A 20,410-nucleotide genomic window follows, 5' to 3' on the forward strand; every position below is an offset into this window, starting at 1 on the left:
TGTACCTGCGTGCTTACTTTCAGCGACTAATGCACGAGGACACCAAGGACTCGCTGAGTATCCGCCTCTCTCAATTTACACCCATTCAAATAATAATCTGCCTGCCTATTATTGCTACTGAAGCTGATAACCTCACATTTATCCACATTATACTGAATCTGCCGTGTATGTACCCACTCACTCAGCCTGTCCAAATCCCACTGAAGCATCTCTGCATCCTCCTCACAGCTCACCCTCCCACCCAATTTTGTATCATCTGCAAATTTGGAGATAATACGTTTAGTTCCCTCGTCCAAATCATTAAATATAATGTGAACAGTTGGGGTCCTAGCACAGATCCCTGTGGTACCCCACTAGTCACTGCCTGCCAATCAGAAAAAAGACCCATTTATTCCAACCTTTTGCTTCCAGTCTGCTAACCAGCTTTCTATCAATCTCTAGACTCTACCCACAATCCCATGAACTTTAACTTTCCATAGTAATCTGCTATGTGAGAGCTATGTCGAAAGCCTTCTGAAAGTCTACATAAACCACATCTACTGGTTCTCCCTGTTCAACTCATCTCGTGACATCCTCAAATAATTCCAGTAGATTTGTCAAGCCTGATTTATTTTGTAAATCCATGCTGACTTTGTCTGATTATACCACTGCTTTCCAAATGCTGTGCTATGAAATCTTTGATAATGGACTCCAGCAACTTCCCTACTACCGATGTTAGTTTCACTGGTCTATAGTTCACTGTGTTCTCTCTACCTCCCTTTTTGAATAGTGGAGGTTATATTAGCTACCCTCCAATCTGTAGGAACCATTTCAGAGTCCAAAGAGTTTTGGGAAATGACCACCAATGGATCTACTATTTCCAGGGCCACTTCCTTAAGTATTCTGGGATGAAGATTATCAGGCCTTGGAGATTTATCCACCTTCAATCCATTAATTTCCCCAAAACCATTTCTTTACTAATACTAATTTCCTTCAGCTCCTCACTAAAACTTGTGTTTCTTAGAACTTCCAGTACATTATTCATGTCTTCCTTTGTGAATGATGTGGAGATGTCGGCGTTGGACTGGGGTGGGCACAGTTAGAAGTCTTACAACACCAGGTCAAGTCCAACAGGTTTGTTTTGAATCACTAGCTTTTGGAGCGCAGCTCCTTCCTCAGTTGATTGAAGAGGTGGCTTCCACAAACACGTATATAGACAATGATGCAAGATGATACTTTGGGGGGGGGGAAAGAGTATAATGCGACATGAATCCAAGGTCCCAGTTGAGGCTGAACTCATGCATGCGGAACATGGCTACCAGTTTCTGCTCAGTGATTTTACGTTGTCGCGCATCCTGAAGGCCGCCTTGGAGAACGCATACCAGGAGATCAGAGGCTGAATGCCCTTGACTGCTGAAGTGTTCCCCGACTGGAAGGGAACAGTCCTGCCTGGTGATTGTCGCGCGATGTCTGTTCATCCGTTGTCGCAGCGTCTGCATGGTCTCGCCGATGTACCACGCTTCAGGACATCCTTTCCTGCAGCGTATCAGGTAAGCAACGTTGGCCGAGTCGCACGAGTATGTACCGCATACCTGGTGGGTGGAGTTCTCACGTGTAACAGTGATATCCATGTCGATGATCTGGCACATCTTGCAGAGTTCTCAGGAGAACAGCGACCACAACACCACACAACCCTGCCATGGCAACCTCTGCAAGACGGCCAGATCTTCGACATGGGTACCACCATTACACGTGAGAACACCACCCACCAGGTACGCAGTACATACTCATTCCGCACGTATGAGTATGGCCTCAACTAGGACCTTGGATTCATGTCTCATTACATTCCCCCCCCCCCTCCCCCCCCATCCTCTGGCCTGGGCTTGCAAAATCCTACCAACTATCCTGGCTTGAGACAATTCACATCTCTTTAACCTGGGATTATCCCTCTCTCCAGTCGCACCGTCTGGACCTGTAAAGACTTAATTACCTACAAAGACTCATATTCAAAGTATAGTCTTGCATCATTGACTTTGTCTACATGTGTGTTTGTGGAACTCACCTCTTCAATCACTTGATGAAGGAGCTGCGCTCCGAAAGCTAGTGATTCCAAATAAACCTGTTGGATTTTAACCTGGTGTTGTGAGACTTCTTACTGTTCCTTTGTGAAGAGAGAACCAAAGTACGAATTTAGTTCCTCAGCCATTTCCTTGTTCCTTGTTATGAATTCCCCAGTTTCTGACTGTAAGGGCTGTTCCCAACCCTCAGGTCTATTGCTTTTTCTTGCTAATTTGTATGCCTCTTCTTTGAATCTAATACTATCTCTAATTTCCCTTGTGAGCCATGGTTTAGTAACAGTTCCCTTTCTACTCTTGCGCCAAATAGGAATAAACAACTTTTGGAGTTCACCTATTCGTTCCATGAATGCTGTCATTGCCTGTCCACTGTCCTTCCTTTCAGTAATGTTTCCCAGTCCGTCATAGCCAGCTCATGCCTCATACCATCACACTGAGATTCAGGACCCTGGTCTCAGAATCAACTACCTCACTATTTACCTTGACAAAGAATTCTACCATATTATAGTCACTCATCCTCAAGGGCTCTCTCACAACTATGTTTCCAACTAATCCTTTCTCATTGCACAACACCCAGTTCAAGGTGGCCAGTCCCTCGTTGGTTCCTCAACATATTGGTCCAGAAAACCATCCCGTACACACTCCAGAAATTCCTCCTCTATTGTACTGTGACTAATTTGACTCAGCCAATCTTGTGATGGGCCAGGGTTTAGAGAACCCAAAGTGTATCATGAGTTCACCTGACCCACAACTTTTGATAGATTTTAGTTATTGGGAGCACACGGCCCACTCTACAGGTGTGGTACAGCAGAAACGGAAACGTATTTTTTAAAGCAAAACAATGTTTATTCTATGAACTCAAGTTAACCTTTTTAAAACATACAGTGAACATCTTAGCAACCATTAATTCAAATACAACCCCCAAAGAATACAACACTAAGTAATCCTTAATAACTTCCCAAACAACATCCAGAAGATAAAGGAAACACATTTTAGCAGAAGCACATCAGGTTTACATTCACTACTGAGAACATGTATAATTCCGAATTCACCAAATGATCAAGAGACAGATCAGAGAGATCAACAGTACACCTGCTTTGTCTGGCTTCAGCTCCAACACTGAAAATGAAACTAAAACACACCCTGCAGCATACAGCCTAAAACAAAAGTAAAAAGCTGACAGACAGCCCAGCCCCACCCACACTCTGGCATCACTGATAAACACCCATTTCTTAAAGGTACTCTCACATGACAATCTATATGCAGATTAAAGTCACTCGGAATCACAGATGTTCCTTTATCACATGCATCTCCGATTTCCTGTAGAATGCTTTGGCAACATTACCACTGCAGTTTGCTGGTCTGCATACTACCCTGCCAATGTTCTTTGCTCCTTGGTGTTTATTAACTCAACCCAGACAGATTCCACATCATCTGTACGAATATCTTTCCTCAATATTGTATCAATATCTTCTTTAATCAACAACGCAACTCCACCACCTTTTCCTTTCTGTCTGTCCTTCCTAAAAACTGAATACCCTCAGGGTGGGATTCTCTGACCCCCTGCCGGGCCGGAGAATCGCTGGGACACACACACACGCCGTGAATCCCGCCCCGCTACCCCGACGGCGGCGGGTGCAGGAATCGTGTCGCACCAGTTAGGGGCCATTGGCAGCGGCCTGTCCCCAGCAATTCTCCAGCCCGCGATGGGCAGAGTGGCCGCCCGTTTTCGGCTTGTCCAGCCGGCGTAAATCAAACCAGGTCTGTACCGGCGGGACCTGGCTCTGCAGGCGGCCTGCGGAATCCTCGGGGGGATCTGGCCCGGGGGGGGGGGGGGGGGGGGGGGGGGGCATGGTGGGTTGGCCCGCGCTCGGGGCCCAACGATCGGCGGGTGGGCCTGTGCCGTGGGGGGCACTCTTTCTCTCCGCGCCAGCTGCTGTAACGGTCCTCCGTGGCTGCTGTGGAGAAGGACCCCCCTGCGCATGTGCTGGGATGACGCCAGTGCATGCTGTCGCTCCCGTGCATGCGCCAACTCACGTTGGCCAGTGGAGGCCCTTCGGCGCCGGTTAGTGCAGCGCCAAGCCCTTTGCCGCCAGCCTAGCTCCTGAAGGTGCGGAGGATTCCGCACCTTCCAGGCGGCCCGCCCCGCCGGGTAGGGGAGAATCCCATCCTTGGTTAACTTTAGCCATGTTTCCGTTATCCCAACTATATCCTATCCCTTTGCATCTGTCTGTCTACTCCACTAATTTATCTGTTTTATTTCCAATGCTCCAAGTGTTCAGGTACAAGGCCAGTCCTTTTAACATTCCGTGTCCTATCCCGACTATTTTTTTTACTGTGTCGAGATCTGATTCTGAACCTTGATTTCTATGCTTATCACTTTTCCCATTCTCCTGTCTTTTTCTCTTGCTGTTGATTCTATAAACCTATGGATACAATGGAGAAAACAGGAAAACTCAATGTCCCACAAACTTACCTCTCCCTATTTTTAACGCCCTACCTGCAGCCCCAACCCATCCTCTATTTTCTTAACACCCCTCCTGTATTTCCCCTACTAATCCCCAAATCAAATTGTCAAGGAGCCTCGGGGGAAAATTCATGGAGTGTATTTGAGATTGTTTTTTGGAACAATATGTTGTTGAACCAATCACAGAGTAGGCTGCTTTGGATTGTGCAATGTGATGGGATTAATGATCTTGCAGTAAATGATCCTCTCGAGAAGAGTGATCATCGCATGCTTGAATTTCAAATTCAGTTCGAGGGCAATAAACTTGAATCCCACACTAGTGTTATAGTGTTAAAACAACGTAATTCTGGAGGCATGAGGACAGATTTGGTCCTAGTGGACTGGGCAGAAAGACTAAAATGTCGGACAATTGATGAACAGAGGCAGACATTTCGAGACATATTCAATTTCTCTCAGATAAAATATATTCCGGAGAGGAAGAAAGATTGTAAGGGGGGAAAATACATCTGTGGTTAAGCAAGGAGGCTGTTAAGCAAGGAGATTAAAGATAACATAAAGGCAAAACTAAGGCATACCTTTTCAAAGGTCAGTAACAGCCTGGAGGATTGGGAAAGTTTAAAGACCAATAAAACGTTACTAAAAAAGTAATAAAAAGAACAAAGATAAATTATGAAAGAAATGCATCGCAAAATATAAAAACAGATAGCAAAAGATTCTATAAGTTTATAAAAAGGAAGAGAGTAACTAAAGTCGATGTTGGTCCCTTAGAGGACGAGACTGGGGCGTTAATAATGAGGAACACAAATGGCAGAGACACTCCATCAATACTTTGCCTCAGTTTTCAGGTGAGGACATTGGCACCATCTCAATAGTAATAGGTAATTCAGAGGTGTTGAAAAGGAACAATTTAAAACAATCGGCATCACTAGGGGGAATAGTGAGCAAGTTATTGGGATTAAAAGCACACAGGCCTGAGGCTCTGAGGCCTGATAGGTTACATTGTAGGGTCCTAAAGGAAGTGGCAGCAGAGATAGTGTAAGCATTGGTTAGAATATTCCAGAATTCCCTGAATTCTGGAAAGATTCCAGTCCATTGTAAAAATGCCAATGTAACACCCTTATTCAAAAAGGGAGAAAGGCAGAAAGTAGGAAACTATTGACCAGTTAGTTTAATGTCAGTTGTTAGGAAACTGTTGGAATCCTCTATTATGGAAGTAATAATGGGATATCCATTATTATCAGAGTCAGCGTGGTTTTATGAAGGGTAATTTGCCACATTTCGTTGAAGATGTAACAAGCCAAGTGGATAAGGGACATCCTGTAGATGTAGTATATTTGGCCTTCCAGAAGGTATTTGTTCAGTTGCCGCACTAAAGGTTAATATACAAGGTAAGATCCTATGGGGTTGGGAATAATATATTGGATAGAGGATCAGCTAACCAACAGAAAGCAGAGACTCGGGATAAATGGGTCTATTTCTGGATGGCAGGATGTAACGAGTGGGGTGCCACAGGGTTCAGTCCTTGGGTCCCGGTTATTTACAATCTATATAAACAGCTTGGATACAGGGATAGACGGTTCTATTGCCAAATTCGCAGATGACACTAAATAGGAGGGATAGTAAGTTGCAATAAGGAAATAAGAAATTTACAAATGGATCTGGAGCAAGCCAAAATTTGGAAGATTAAATTTAACGTGAATAAGTGTGAGGTTACCCATTTTGGTCGGACGAAAAGGTAACTTTTTATCGAATGGAGATAAACTTCAAAATGCTTCAGTGCAGAGGGATCTGGGTGTCCTTGGGGTTGGGAATAATATATTGGATAGAGGATCAGCTAACCAACAGAAAGCAGAGACTCGGGATAAATGGGTTCCCAACTTACGCACTTCAATTCAGGACAGCATTGTATTTACCCTTCCCCCCAATTGTAAACCTTGCCCTGTTGCACGCACCTATCCCTCTCCATTACTAAAGTGAAAGTCACAGAATTGTGGTCGCTACCTCCAAAATGCTCCCCCACTAACAAATCTATCACCTGCCCTGGTTCATTACCAAGTACTAAATCCAATATGGCCTCCCCTCTGGTCGGACAATCTACATACTGTGTTAGAAAAGCTTCCTGGACACACTACACAAACACTACCCCATCCAAACTATTTGATCTAAAGAGTTTCCACTCAATGTTTCGGAAGTTGAAGTCACCCATGACTACAACCCTGTGACTTCTGCACCTTTCCAAAATCTGTTTCCCAATCTGTTCCTCCACATCTCTGCTGCTATTGGGGGGCCTATAGAAAACTCCCAACAAGGTGACTGCTCCTTTCCTATTTCTGACTTCAACCCATACTACCTCAGTAGGCAGATCCCCCTCGAACTGCCTTTCTGCAGCTGTTATACTATCTCTAATTAACAATGCCACCCCCCCACCTCTTTTACCATCCTCCCTAATCTTGTTGAAACATCTATAACCAGGGACCTCCAACAACCATTTCTGCCCCTCTTCTATCCAAGTTTCCGTGATGGCCACCACATCGTAGTCCCAAGTACCAATCCATGCCTTAAGTTCACCCACCTTATTCCTGATGCTTCTTGCGTTGAAGTATACACACTTCAACCCATCTCCTTGCCTGCAAGTACTCTCCTTTGTCAGTGTTACCTTCCCCACTGCGTCACTACACGCTTTGGCATCCTGAATATCGGCTTCCTTAGTTGCTGGACTACAAATCCGGTTCCCATTCCCCTGCCAAATTAGTTTAAACCCTCCCGAAGAGTACTAGAAAACCTCCCCCCCAGGATATTGGTGCCTCTCTGGTTCAGATGCAACCCGTCCTCCTTGTACAGGTCCCACCTTCCCCAGAATGCGCTCCAATTATCCAAATACCTGAAGCCCTCCCTCCTACACCATTCCTGCAGCCACGTGTTCAACTGCACTCTCTCCCTATTCCTAGCCTCGCTATCACGTGGCACCGGCAACAAACCAGAGATGACAACTCTGTCTGTCCTGGCATTTAACTTCCAGCCTAACTCCCTAAACTTGTTTATTACCTCCACACCCTTTTTCCTACCTACGTCGTTGGTACCAATGTGCACCACGACTTCTGGCTGCTCCCCCTCCCCCTTCAGGATCCTGAAGACACGATCCGAGACATCCCTGGCCCTGGCACCCGGAAGGCAACATACCTTTCGGGAGTCTCCCTCGCGACCACAGAATCTCCTATCTATTCCCCTAACCATTGAATCTCCTATTACTATTGCTTTTCTATTCTCCCCCCTTCCCTTCTGAGCCCCAGAGCCAGACTCACTGCCAGAGACCTGGCCGCTGGGGCCTTTCCCCGGTAGGTCATCCCCCCCAACAGCATCCAAAACGGTATACTTGTTTTGAAGTGGAACGGCCACGAGGGATCCCTGCACTGTCTGCCTGTTAGTATTCTTTTCCCTGACTGTAACCCAGCTACTCTTGTCCTGTACATTGGGTGTGGCTACCTCCCTGTAACTCATCTCGATAACCCCCTCTCCCTCCCGGATGATCTGAAGTTCATCCAGCTCCAGCTCCAGTTCCCTAACACGGTCTCTGAGGAGCTGGAGTTGGGTGCATTTCCTGCAGGTATAGTCATCGTGGACACCGGTGGTATCCCTCACCACCCACATCCTACAGGAGGAGCATGCAACTGCCCTAGCCTCCATCCCCTCTTACTTTACAGAATATAGCTGCCCTGTAGACCAACTGGACCTCCGCCCTCCGACTCTGCTTCCAGTCAGCTGCACTCTGTAAACCCCTGGCTCCCTTCTCGCTCTTTACGGAAATGATGGAGGCTAGGGCAGTTGCATGCTCCTCCTGTAGGATGTGGGTGGTGAGGGATACCACCGGTGTCCCCGCTGACTATACCTGCAGGAAATGCATCCCCCCCCCCCCCCAGCTAACGATTAATTTTCCGCGAAGAAGTCGATCAATGATTGCCACCTCCGGGCGAACCCTGACAATAACCCTCTCAGAGCGAACTTAAGATCAAGAAAGCTCGCCATATCCGATAGCCAGGCCTCCGACTTTGGGGGCTTTGAGTCCCTCCAGGCCAGCAGAATTCGTCACTGGGCTACCAGGGAAGCAAAGGCCAAACCGTCAGCCTCTCTCTCTCCTCCTGGACTCCCGGGTCCTCCGAAACCCCCAAAATTGCCACCTCTGGACTCACACCGTTTTTGTTTTCAGTACCCGGGACATAACGTCCGCGAATCCCTGCCTGTATCCCCTGAGTTTTGGACATGCCCGGAACATGTGGATTGGTTCGCTGGTCCTCCCGAACATCTGGCGCACCTGTCCTCCAGTCCAAAGAATTTACTGATCCGGGCCACTGTCACGTGGGCCCGGTGGACGACCTTGAATTGAATCAGGCTGAGCCTGGTGCATGTTGCAGTCGCGTTTACCCTTCTCAACGTCCCCTCCCATAGCCCCTCTTCTATCTCATCTCCCAGCTCCTCTTCCCACTTAAGCTTCAGCTCCTCGGCCTGCGTCTCCTCTGCCCCCAAAAGGTCTATATATATATCCGAGACCCTCCCCTCCCCCACCCATCCACCGGACACTACCCTGTCCTGGATCCCCCTCAGTGGCAGGCGTGGGAAGGATGGAATCTGTCTGCGTAGAAAGTCCTGAACCTGCAAGTCCCTGGAATCATTCCCCGTCGCCAGCCCAAATTTCCCCTCCAGCGCCCTCATGCCCGGGAAGCTCCCTTCCATGAACAGATCCCCCATCCTCTCAATCCCAGTCCCCCACTGTCCATGTTCCCCGGGGCAAACTGGTGATTGTCGCAAATTGGGGACCAACCTGATGCTCTCACTTCCCCCACGTGCCTTCTCCATTGGCCCCAGATCCGCAACGTCGCCACCACTATAGGGCTGGTGGAGTACCGTGCCGGCGGGAGAGGCAGGGGCGCCGTAACCAGCGCTGCCAAACTGGTGCCCCGGCCTCCATCTGCTCCCAAACCGACCCCGCACCCACCATCCATTTCCTTATCATAGCTATGTTGGCCGCCCAACTACTAACATTTGGCAGCGCCAGCCCTCCTTCCCCTCGGTTCCTCTCGGGCATCAATCTCCTCACCCGCAGGGACTTTCCCACCCACACAAATCCCATAATCATTTTATTGTCCTTCTTGAAAAAAGACAGCGGAATGAAAATGGGGAGACTGTGGAATACGAACAGGAATCTCGGGAGGATCGTCCTTTTAACCGTCTGCACCCTCCCCGCTAGTGTCAGTGGGAGCGCATCCCACCTCCGGAACTCGATCCTCATTTGCTCCACCAACCGAGATAAGTTCAACTTGTGCAGCCGGCCCCAGTCCCGCGCCACCTGTATCCCTCAGTATCTGAAACTGGCCCCTACTAGCCTGAACGGCAGCCCTCTCAACCTACCCTCCTGGCCCCTACTAGCCTGAACGGCAGCCCCCTCAACCTACCCTCCTGGCCCCTACTAGCCTGAACGGCAGCCCCCTCAACCTACCCTCCTGGCCCCTACTAGCCTGAACGGCAGCCCCCTCAACCTACCCTCCTGGCCCCTACTAGCCTGAACGGCAGCCCCCTCAACCGACCCTCCTGGCCCCTACTAGCCTGAACGGCAGCCCCCTCAACCGACCCTCCTGGCCCCTACTAGCCTGAACGGCAGCCCCCTCAACCTACCCTCCTGGCCCCTACTAGCCTGAACGGCAGCCCTCTCAACCGACCCTCCTGGCCCCTACTAGCCTGAACGGCAGCCCCCTCAACCGACCCTCCTGGCCCCTACTAGCCTGAACGGCAGCCCCCTCAACCTACCCTCCTGGCCCCTACTAGCCTGAACGGCAGCCCCCTCAACCGACCCTCCTGGCCCCTACTAGCCTGAACGGCAGCCCCCTCAACCGACCCTCCTGGCCCCTACTAGCCTGAACGGCAGCCCCCTCAACCTACCCTCCTGGCCCCTACTAGCCTGAACGGCAGCCGCCTCAACCGACCCTCCTGGCCCCTACTAGCCTGAACGGCAGCCCCCTCAACCGACCCTCCTGGCCCCTACTAGCCTGAACGGCAGCCCCCTCAACCTACCCTCCTGGCCCCTACTAGCCTGAACGGCAGCCCTCTCAACCGACCCTCCTGGCCCCTACTAGCCTGAACGGCAGCCCCCTCAACCGACCCTCCTGGCCCCTACTAGCCTGAACGGCAGCCCTCTCAACCGACCCTCCTGGCCCCTCGCCTGGACTGCAAACAACTCACTCTTTGCCATGTTCAGTTTATACCCCGAGAACCGGCCAAATTCCCGCAGGATTCCCATGATTCCATTCATCCCAGCCACTGGATCCGTGATGTACAACAGCAGGTCGTCGGCGTACAACAAAACTCTGTGTTCCACCACCACCTCCCCGTACCAGCCCCTTCCAACCCCTAGGATCTCTCAGGGCAATTGCCAGCGGCTCTATTGCTAACGCAAACAGTGGGGAGAGGGGGCATCCCTGCCTTGTCCCTCGGTACAGTCTAAAATAGTCAGACGTCGTCCTATTCGTCTTAACACTAGCCTCCGGAGCCTGGTACAGCAGCCTGATCCAGTCAATAAAGCCCTCCCCGAACCCAAATCGTCCCACTCAACCCGGTCGAAAGCCTTCTCCGCTTCCATTGCCACAACTACCTCTGTCTCCCTACTCTCCAGGGGCATCATGATCACATTCAGCAGCCTTCTTAGGTTGGCCACAAACCGCCTGCTCTTGACGAACCCGGTTTGATCTGTACACAGGGAGTCTCTTGTGAGGAGAGGTTGAGTAGGTTGGGCCTGTACTCATTGGAGTTTAGAAGTGGAGTTGAGGGTTATTACATCAGATCAGTCATGATCTCGTTGAAAGGTGCAGCACATTCAATGGGCCGAATAGCCTACTTCTGCTCCTGTGTCTTATGGTCTATTTTCTGGAGTTCAGAAGAATGAGAGGTGATCTCACTGAAACATACAAGGAAGGTTCTGAGGGGGTTTGACAGGTTAGTTGCTGAGAGATTGCTTCCACGGGTTGGGGAATCTAGAACATGGGGTCAATCTCAGTATAGTGGCCAATCATTTAGAATTGAGACGAAGCATAGAACAGAATAGAACCATAGAATTCCTGCAGTGCAGAAAGAGGCCATTCGGTCCATCATGTCTGCAACGATCCTTTGAAAGAGCCTCGGCCTACTCCCTCGCCCTATCCCCGTAACCCCAGCTAACCAATCTTTAGACACTGACGGGCAATTTAGCATGGAGAATCCATCCAACCTGCACATCTTTGAACTGTGGAGGAATGTTTTCACTCAGAGGCTTATGAATCTTTGAAATTCTCTAACCTAGACGCATGTAAATGCCCCATCAATGAATATATTAAGGTCTGGGATTGACAGATTTTGAAAAGATTGGGGAGCAGGCAGGAAGGTGGACTTAGGACAGATCAGCTTTGATCGTGTTGACTGGTGGAGCAGGCGTGAGGGGCTTAGTGACTCTTTCCTGCCCCTAGTTCCTACGTTATGTTCTGGCACCTTCTCTCCAAATCATTTCCATGTTTATGAAGGCCCGAGTTCAGCTTTCTTTCTCCATTCCATGCCGGCTTTCCACCTGACCCAACTTGACAATCTGTTGCATTTACCTGCTGCTCCTCTGAGGGGGTAGTACACTGTGACAAGGCAGAGGGCTTCCGAGATCCCTGTTCCTGATCGCTTGCTGGAGGCGGTGGTTCCCATTGAGTTGTTCCCGTGGGAATGTGCCAGTAATAGGTCCCCGAGGTGTCCCGCACCCTCATCCAGCCAGAAGGCAAGTCCGCATCTGTCTCAAACGAGTTCCGATTCCAGATAGGATCTGAATTACAAATGTTAACAACGCATCAATAATCAATCCTCAATAATAGTGAAATTACTGGAAATACTCAGCAGGTCTGGCAGCATCTTTACAGAAACAGATACAGAGTCAATGTTTCAAGGCAATGGCATCACATCAGAGTCAGAGGGGGAGATGAGGAAAATGTTTTAATGCAGCGAGTTATTGTGATCTGGAAGACACTGCCTGCGAGTTATTGTTATCTGGACGACACTATCTGTGAGTTATTGTGATCTAGAAGGCACTGTCTGCGAGTTATTGTTATCTGGAAGACACTGTCTGCGAGTTATTGTGATCTGGAAGACACTGTCTGCGAGTTATTGTGATCTGGAAGACACTGTCTGCCAGTCAGTGTGATCTGGAAGACACTGTCTGCGAGTTATTGTGACCTGGAACGCATTGTCTGCGGGTTATTGTGATCTAGAAGACACTATCTGCCAGTCAGTGTGATCTAGAAGGCACTGCCTGCGAGTTATTATGATCTAGAAGGCACTGTCTGCGAGTTATTATGATCTAGAAGGCACTGTCTGCGAGTTAGTGTGATCTAGAAGACAATGTCTGCGAGTTAGTGTGATCTGGAAGGCACTGTCTGTGAGTTAGTGTGATCTGGAAGGCACTGTCTGTGAGTTATTGTGATCTGGAAGGCACTGTCTGTGAGTTATTGTGATCTGCCCATGTCCCAGTAACCACAAACCTAGGCCGGTGTCCCATTAAACACAAACCCGGGATGGTATCCCAGCAAACACAAAGCCGGGCACGTGTATCAGCAAACACAAACCTGGGCCCATGTGCAAGCAAACACAATCCTAGCCCCGTGTACCAGCATACACAAACCCAGTCCCACATCCCAGTAAACACAAACCCAAGCAGTAAACACAAACCCGGGACAACGTCCCAGTAAACTTAAGCCTGGGCCCGTGTACCAGTAAACACAAACCCAGGTCCGCGTCCCAGTGAACACGAACACAGGCCTGTGTACCAGTGAACACAAACCCGGACAGTGTCCCAGTGAACACAAACGCAGGCCTGTGTACCAGTGAACAGAAACCCAGGCCTGCGTGCCAGTGAACAGAAACCCGGACAGTGTCCCAGTGAACACAAACCCGGACAGTATACCAGTAAATATCAACTCGGGCCCGTTTCCCAATAAACACAAACCCAAGTCGATCATGTTTCTCTCCATTCTGACACCAGTATCTTCACCATCAATCCTCCCTCTCGCTGCAGTAATCTCCTCCGGAGCTGGTGCAAGAGAAAAGTCTTAAACATTCTTTTATAAATCCCAGTGATTTAATCTGATACGGTGGCAGAGCCCAAGTCCTGGGCTTGGAGTGAAATCAGAAGCTGGATCCAGAGTCACTCCGGGGGGGGTTGATGTGAAATTACAGACAGCGAGATTGCTGGTTACTAAAAATACCAACAATGACGGACACAAACCTTCAATTTAATACCACAGCCGAGGCTGGGATTGTGTGAACAGCAATCGCCATCAGACGCTGCCCTGTCACAAACACACCACTTAGAATCGTGGAGTGAAAGGGCAGTATATAAAGCTCAGGTAATCTTTCTGCAGATTTGGCCGGGCAGTAGGTTACCACACCCCCATTACCGCCAACGTTTCAGGGTCAAACCCTCGTCTCTGGTTGATAGCATCAGACCTTTGTCCGGACAGCAAGTGTGGTGAATGAAGCTCTTTAACCATGGAGGCATCACAGCAGCTACTAGCTCCAATACAAACATACAGCCTGTCCCAATATACACACAACTGCACGTGTAAAACATTTCAGACACATTTATTGAACCTTGTTTTATTCACTGACAGTGTGCACCAATGGCCTGGTGATCATCATTGCCCATCCCTAATTGGCGGTGGGGAGCTGACTTCCTGGCTGCAGTGGAGTGAATGGCTATTCCAGAGGTCATAGGTAACAGTAACCCACATTAGTGTGGGTTTGGAATTACATACAGGTCAGGCTGTACAAGGACAACAGAATTCCAGCCCTGAACGATATTAGTGAACCACATGGGATTTTTAACAACCATTTCATGGTGACTATTACAGAGACTAGGGGTGGGATTCTCCAACCCCCCGCTGGGGGAAGGAGTCAATCCTGCCCCCACCGGCTGCCGAATTCTCCGGTGCCGGAGATTTGGCGGGGGCGGGAATCGCGCCGGTCGGCAGCCGCTGGCAGTGCCCCCCCCCCCCCCCCCCCCCCGGCAATTCTCCGGCGATGGGCCGAGTGGCCGCCTGTTTCCGGTAAATTAGAGTAGGTACTTACCGGCGGGACCTGGCTGCGCAGGCAGCCTCTGGGGTCCTCGGGGGGGGGGGGGGATCTGGCCCCGGAAGGTGCCCCACGGTGGCCTGGTCTGCAATTGGGGCCCACCGATCCGCAGGCGGGTCTGTGCGTGGGGGCACTCTATTCTTCCGTGCCGGCCGCTGTGATCCTCCGCCATGGCCGACGCGGACATGAACACCCCTGCGCATGCGCTGGGATGACGGCAGTACACCCCTTCGGCACCGGTTGGCATGGCGCCAAGCCCCTTCCCCGCCAGCTGGCGCGGCACACATCACCCCAGTGTCTGCCTAGCCCCTGAAGGTGCAAAGGATTCCGTACCTTTGGGGCGGCCGACGGAGGAGTGTTTCACGCCACTCCGCGGTGCCAGAGTTGCCCGCCCTGATTCCCGCAGAATCCCACCCTAGATTTTTTTAACCCCAGATTCGTTAAATTAACTGAAATTAAATTCCCCAGTTTAGGGATTTGAGCACACATCTTCAGAGCATTCGTCCACTGGATTACCAGACCTATAACAATGATTATGCTATCATACCTACTGCTACTCTACAAGTAAGGCGGCACGGTGGCACAGTGGTTAGCACAGTTGCTTCACAGCTCCAGGGACCCGGTCTCAATTCCAGCCTTGGGTCACTGTCTATGTGGAGTCTGCACGTTCTCCCCGTGTCTGCGTGGGTTTCCTCCGGGTGCTCCGGTTTCCTCCCACAGTCCAAAGATGTGCAGGTTAGGTGGATTGGCCATGATAAATTGCCCCTAGGGTCCAAAAAAACTTAGGTGGGGTTACAGGGATAGGGTGGAGGTGTGGACTTAGGTAGGGTGCTCTTTCCAAGGGCCAATGCAGACTCGATGGGCCGAATGGCCTCTTTCCGCACTGTAAATTCTATGAAAGCTGCTATTGGAAAGGTAGAAAGATAATAAGCTGAATTGAGCTGTTACCCAAGTTCAATTTGTAAGCAGAGAAAGAGCCAAATGTATTCAGCGCCTTCAATCTGCTCTTTATGGAGGAAGACAGTTCCGTAATTAGAGACATCACCTGCATAAAGCGGTACCCAAGCTCCACCCCATCCTGACAAATACCCCTCCATTAATCCGAGGCTCTCAACGCTATGGAGAGGCTCTATTGTCAAAGCAACAAAAGTGGAGAAAGAGGGAAGCCCTGTCTAGTGCCCCTACCCAACGGGAAGTAATCGGAGTGTAGAATGTTTGTACGAAGGTTGGCAGAATGGATATTATACAGGCAACAAATCCAGGAAGCAAATTTATGGCCCAATCCAAATCTCCCGAGAATCTCGAATAGATAATCCCATTCACCCTATAAAATGCTTTTACAGCTTCGAGAGATACTATAACCTCAGGTACTTGGGAGAGGGAAAGAATAACACTTAAAAGGTGACGAATATTGGCCGATAATTGTTGGCCCTTCACAAAGCCTGTTTGATCCTCTGAAATGATACCTGGGAGGCAGCACCCTAGCCAGAATGGCAGCACCCTAGCCAGAATGCCAGCACTCCAGCCAGACTGCCAGCACCCTAGCCAGAATGGCAGCACCCTAGCCAGAATGCCAGCACCCTAGCCAGAATGCCAGCACCCTAGCCAGAATGCCAGCACCCTAGCCAGAATGGCATCACCCTAGCCAGAATGCCAGCACCCTAGCCAGAATGGCAGCACCCTAGCCAGAATGGCAGCACCCTAGCCAGAATGGCAGCACCCTAGCCAGAATGGCAGCACCCTAGCCAGACTGCCAGCACCCTAGCCAGAATGCCAGCACCCTAGCCAGAATGGCAGCACCCTAGCCAGAATGCCAGCACCCTAGCCAGAATGGCAGCACCCTAGCCAGAATGCCAGCACCCTAGCCAGACTGCCAGCACCCTAGCCAGAATGGCAGCACCCTAGCCAGACTGCCAGCACCCTAGCCAGAATGGCAGCACCCTAGCCAGAATGCCAGCACCCTAGCCAGAATGGCAGCACCCTAGCCAGAATGCCAGCACCCTAGCCAGAATGGCAGCACCCTAGCCAGAATGGCAGCACCCCAGCCAGAATGGCAGCACCCTAGCCAGAATGCCAGCACTCCAGCCAGACTGCCAGCACCCTAGCCAGAATGGCAGCACCCTAGCCAGAATGGCATCACCCTAGCCAGAATGCCAGCACCCTAGCCAGAATGCCAGCACCCTAGCCAGAATGCCAGCACCCTAGCCAGAATGGCAGCACCCTAGCCAGAATGGCAGCACCCTAGCCAGAATGGCAGCACCCTAGCCAGAATGGCAGCACCCTAGCCAGAATGGCAGCACCCTAGCCAGAATGGCAGCACCCTAGCCAGAATGGCAGCACCCTAGCCAGAATGCCAGCACCCTAGCCAGAATGGCAGCACCCTAGCCAGAATGCCAGCACCCTAGCCAGAATGGCAGCACCCTAGCCAGAATGGCAGCACCCTAGCCAGAATGCCAGCACCCTAGCCAGCAGCTTAGTGTCGGTGTTTGAATGTCAGAATGGTCAGTATCAGCTGCACTCAGTCCCCTTTAAGGAGCAAAGAAATAGACTCTTGAGTCAGGGTCGGAGGTAATGAACGGCGAGACAGCGAGTCATTAAACATATCCAATATTAAGGGGAAGGACGATTGAGAATTTTTGTAAAACTCGACCTGGAAGCCATCAGGACCCGGGGCGTTGCCAGGTTGCAGCAGCCCAATGCATTTTAAAATCTCTTTCGGGCAGAATGGAGAATCTAATTCACATCACTTGCCGACTTCAACAGTTGACCACCAAGCCAGCCATGATTCATTTATCCGCAGGGGGGTTCGGACTTATACAGGTCGCAGTAATAAGTTCTAAAAGCTGTGTTGGCCCGGAGAGGGGCAGAAACAAGATTATTGCGTATCCTCGGGACCTGACGTGAGGTTGCCTGCCATTTGAATTGATGAGCCAGAAGAGGACTGGCCTTCTCCCCATCTTCATAAAACATCCCGCAAGAGCATTGTCACTGACACACAGTCTTGCCCGTGAGTACCTACTCGAACTGGGTCTGTAATTGTTTCCCTGTTTGCCATTAGCTCCAGAGTAGGATTGAGTGAGTATTGGTGATCCACATCTAGGATGGAGCCCACCCACCAGCCTGTGCTGCCCCAATGTCTCAGTCTTCAGCAAAACGCCCTGTAAGAAATACCCCCCCCCCCCCCCCCAACACCCCACCAGTGACAACCTTGAGAGCCTCCCAAAGCTCGGAGGGAGAGATCGAGTCTGATTTGTTTCGTTTAATGAAATCCTCTATGGAGATAGAAAAACGCTCACAAAATGTATTCTCTGAAAGCAGAGTCTAGTCTCCAGAGTGGGCGTTGGACAGGGCCGGGCTCCAACAGTAGATCAATAAAATGGGGGCGTGGTCAGCCGCGTGGTTTACCTTTTACGGTAAAGGTAAAGTAAAGAAATCCAGACAACACGGCCAGTGAGCCAAGTGAGATAAACCGACAAAGGAGAACCCATAATCACCGTCAGCAAACCAACACCGAAACCCTCGGCACCGAAACCCTCGGCACCGAAACCCTCGACACCGATACCCTCGACACCGATACCCTCGACACCGATACCCTCGACACCGATACCCTCGGCACCGAAACCCTCGGCACCGAAACCCTCGGCACCGATACCCTCGGCACCGAAACCCTCGGCACCGAAACCCTCGGCACCGAAACCCTCGGCACCGAAACCCTCGGCACCGATACCCTCGGCACCGATACCCTCGACACCGATACCCTCGGCACCGAAACCCTCGGCACCGAAACCCTCGGCACCGAAACCCTCGGCACCGATACCCTCGGCACCGAAACCCTCGGCACCGAAACCCTCGACACCGAAACCCTCGGCACCGATACCCTCGGCACCGATACCCTCGGCACCGATACCCTCGACACCGATACCCTCGACACCGATACCCTCGACACCGATACCCTCGACACCGATACCCTCGACACCGATACCCTCGACACCGATACCCTCGACACCGATACCCTCGACACCGATACCCTCGACACCGATACCCTCGACACCGATACCCTCGGCACCGATACCCTCGGCACCGATACCCTCGGCACCGATACCCTCGGCACCGATACCCTCGACACCGATACCCTCGGCACCGATACCCTCGGCACCGATACCCTCGACACCGATACCCTCGGCACCGATACCCTCGACACCGATACCCTCGGCACCGATACCCTCGACACCAATACCCTCGGCACCGAAACCCTCGGCACCGATACCCTCGACACCGATACCCTCGGCACCGATACCCTCGACACCGATACCCTCGGCACCGAAACCCTCGGCACCGATACCCTCGGCACCGAAACCCTCGGCACCAATACCCTCGGCGCCGAAACCCTCGCCACCGAAACCCTCGGCACCGAAACCCTCGGCACCAATACCCTCGGCGCCGAAACCCTCGCCACCGAACCCTCGGCGACCCTCGACACCGATACCCTCGACACCGATACCCTCGACACCGATACCCTCGAAACGATACCTCGACACCGATACCCTCGACACCGATACCCTCGACACCGAAACCCTCGACACCGAAACCCTCGACACCGAAACCCTCGACACCGAAACCCTCGACACCGAAACCCTCGACACCGAAACCCTCGACACCGAAACCCTCGACACCGAAACCCTCGACACCGAAACCCTCGACACCAACACCCTCGACACCAACACCCTCGACACCAACACCCTCGACACTAACACCCTCGACACTGAGACCCTCATCACTGAAACCCTCGACACTAACACCCTCGACACTAACACCCTCGACACTAACACCCTCGACACTAACACCCTCGACACTAACACCCTCGACACTAACACCCTCGACACTAACACCCTCGACACTAACACCCTCGACACTAACACCCTCGACACTAACACCCTCGACACTAATACCCTCAACACTGAAACCCTTAACATTGAAACCCTCAACACTAAACCACCCCCCCCCCCAATGACACCATATTGAAACAGTAAAATAAAATACCTTATCCCAAAACCTAGTTAACAAAACACAACTAAACTTTCTGCTCTTAACTCATTCACACAGATTATTGTGACGAGCTCAGAAAACCCTCCATCTCCGCTCCCGTTAACTAACCCCTTTGTTAGCAGGGAGACTCCCAACTGGAAATAAACAAATTATTTGGTTTACAATGCCACATCAGTGTTCAATTATCGCACCCAACAACAATGCTGAAAAGGGGAAGAGAACAATAAACTGATTGTTAAAAAAAGGAACCAATCGCAGAAAACTCAAATTTAACCAAAGGTGTTTTGAGCAGATCCAAACCCTGAACATGAAAATACATTAAATGAAGTGCCCGTTCACAGGCCCACCAATTAAACAGTGCCCAATTTGGAGCCTGCAATAAAGGTGTCCGAATCTTCCAGCACATCAATAACAGTCCTGTTGACCAACACCCACATGAAGGGGTGAGCTTAAGGAGACCATTCCAATTGGACTCTATCTCTGTATAAAATGGCTTTCACTCTGTTGAAGGCAGCTCTTTGTTTTGCCAAGTCTGCATTTAGATCTTTGTACAGCCTGATGGAGTGGCCTGATGGAGTGGCCTGATGGAGTGGCCTGATGGAGTGGCCTGATGGAGTGGCCTGATGGAGTGGCCTGATGGAGTGGCCTGATGGAGTGGCCTGATGGAGTGGCCCTCCCATTTGATATCTTGATGCTCTATAGCCCAGCGAAGGAGCTG

At 50.8% G+C, this 20,410-nt stretch overlaps 1 protein-coding gene across 1 annotated transcript in view; it reads right to left on the reverse strand.

The window, feature by feature from the left end:
• LOC119977767 (amyloid-beta A4 precursor protein-binding family B member 2-like) overlaps positions 1 to 20,410 on the reverse strand; it is a 75,806-nt gene that overhangs the window by 22,447 nt on the left and 32,949 nt on the right. Inside the window, exons 2-3 of the mRNA XM_038818970.1 lie at positions 13,523 to 13,606; positions 12,138 to 12,346 (exon numbers count right to left, since the gene is read on the reverse strand). Of these exons, the coding sequence (XP_038674898.1) occupies positions 12,138 to 12,346; positions 13,523 to 13,606 (293 nt within the window). The remainder of the gene's footprint in view (positions 1 to 12,137; positions 12,347 to 13,522; positions 13,607 to 20,410) is intronic.

This window comes from Scyliorhinus canicula, chromosome 14, assembly GCF_902713615.1.
Source record: "Scyliorhinus canicula chromosome 14, sScyCan1.1, whole genome shotgun sequence".
NCBI classification, from domain to species: Eukaryota; Metazoa; Chordata; class Chondrichthyes; order Carcharhiniformes; family Scyliorhinidae; genus Scyliorhinus; species Scyliorhinus canicula.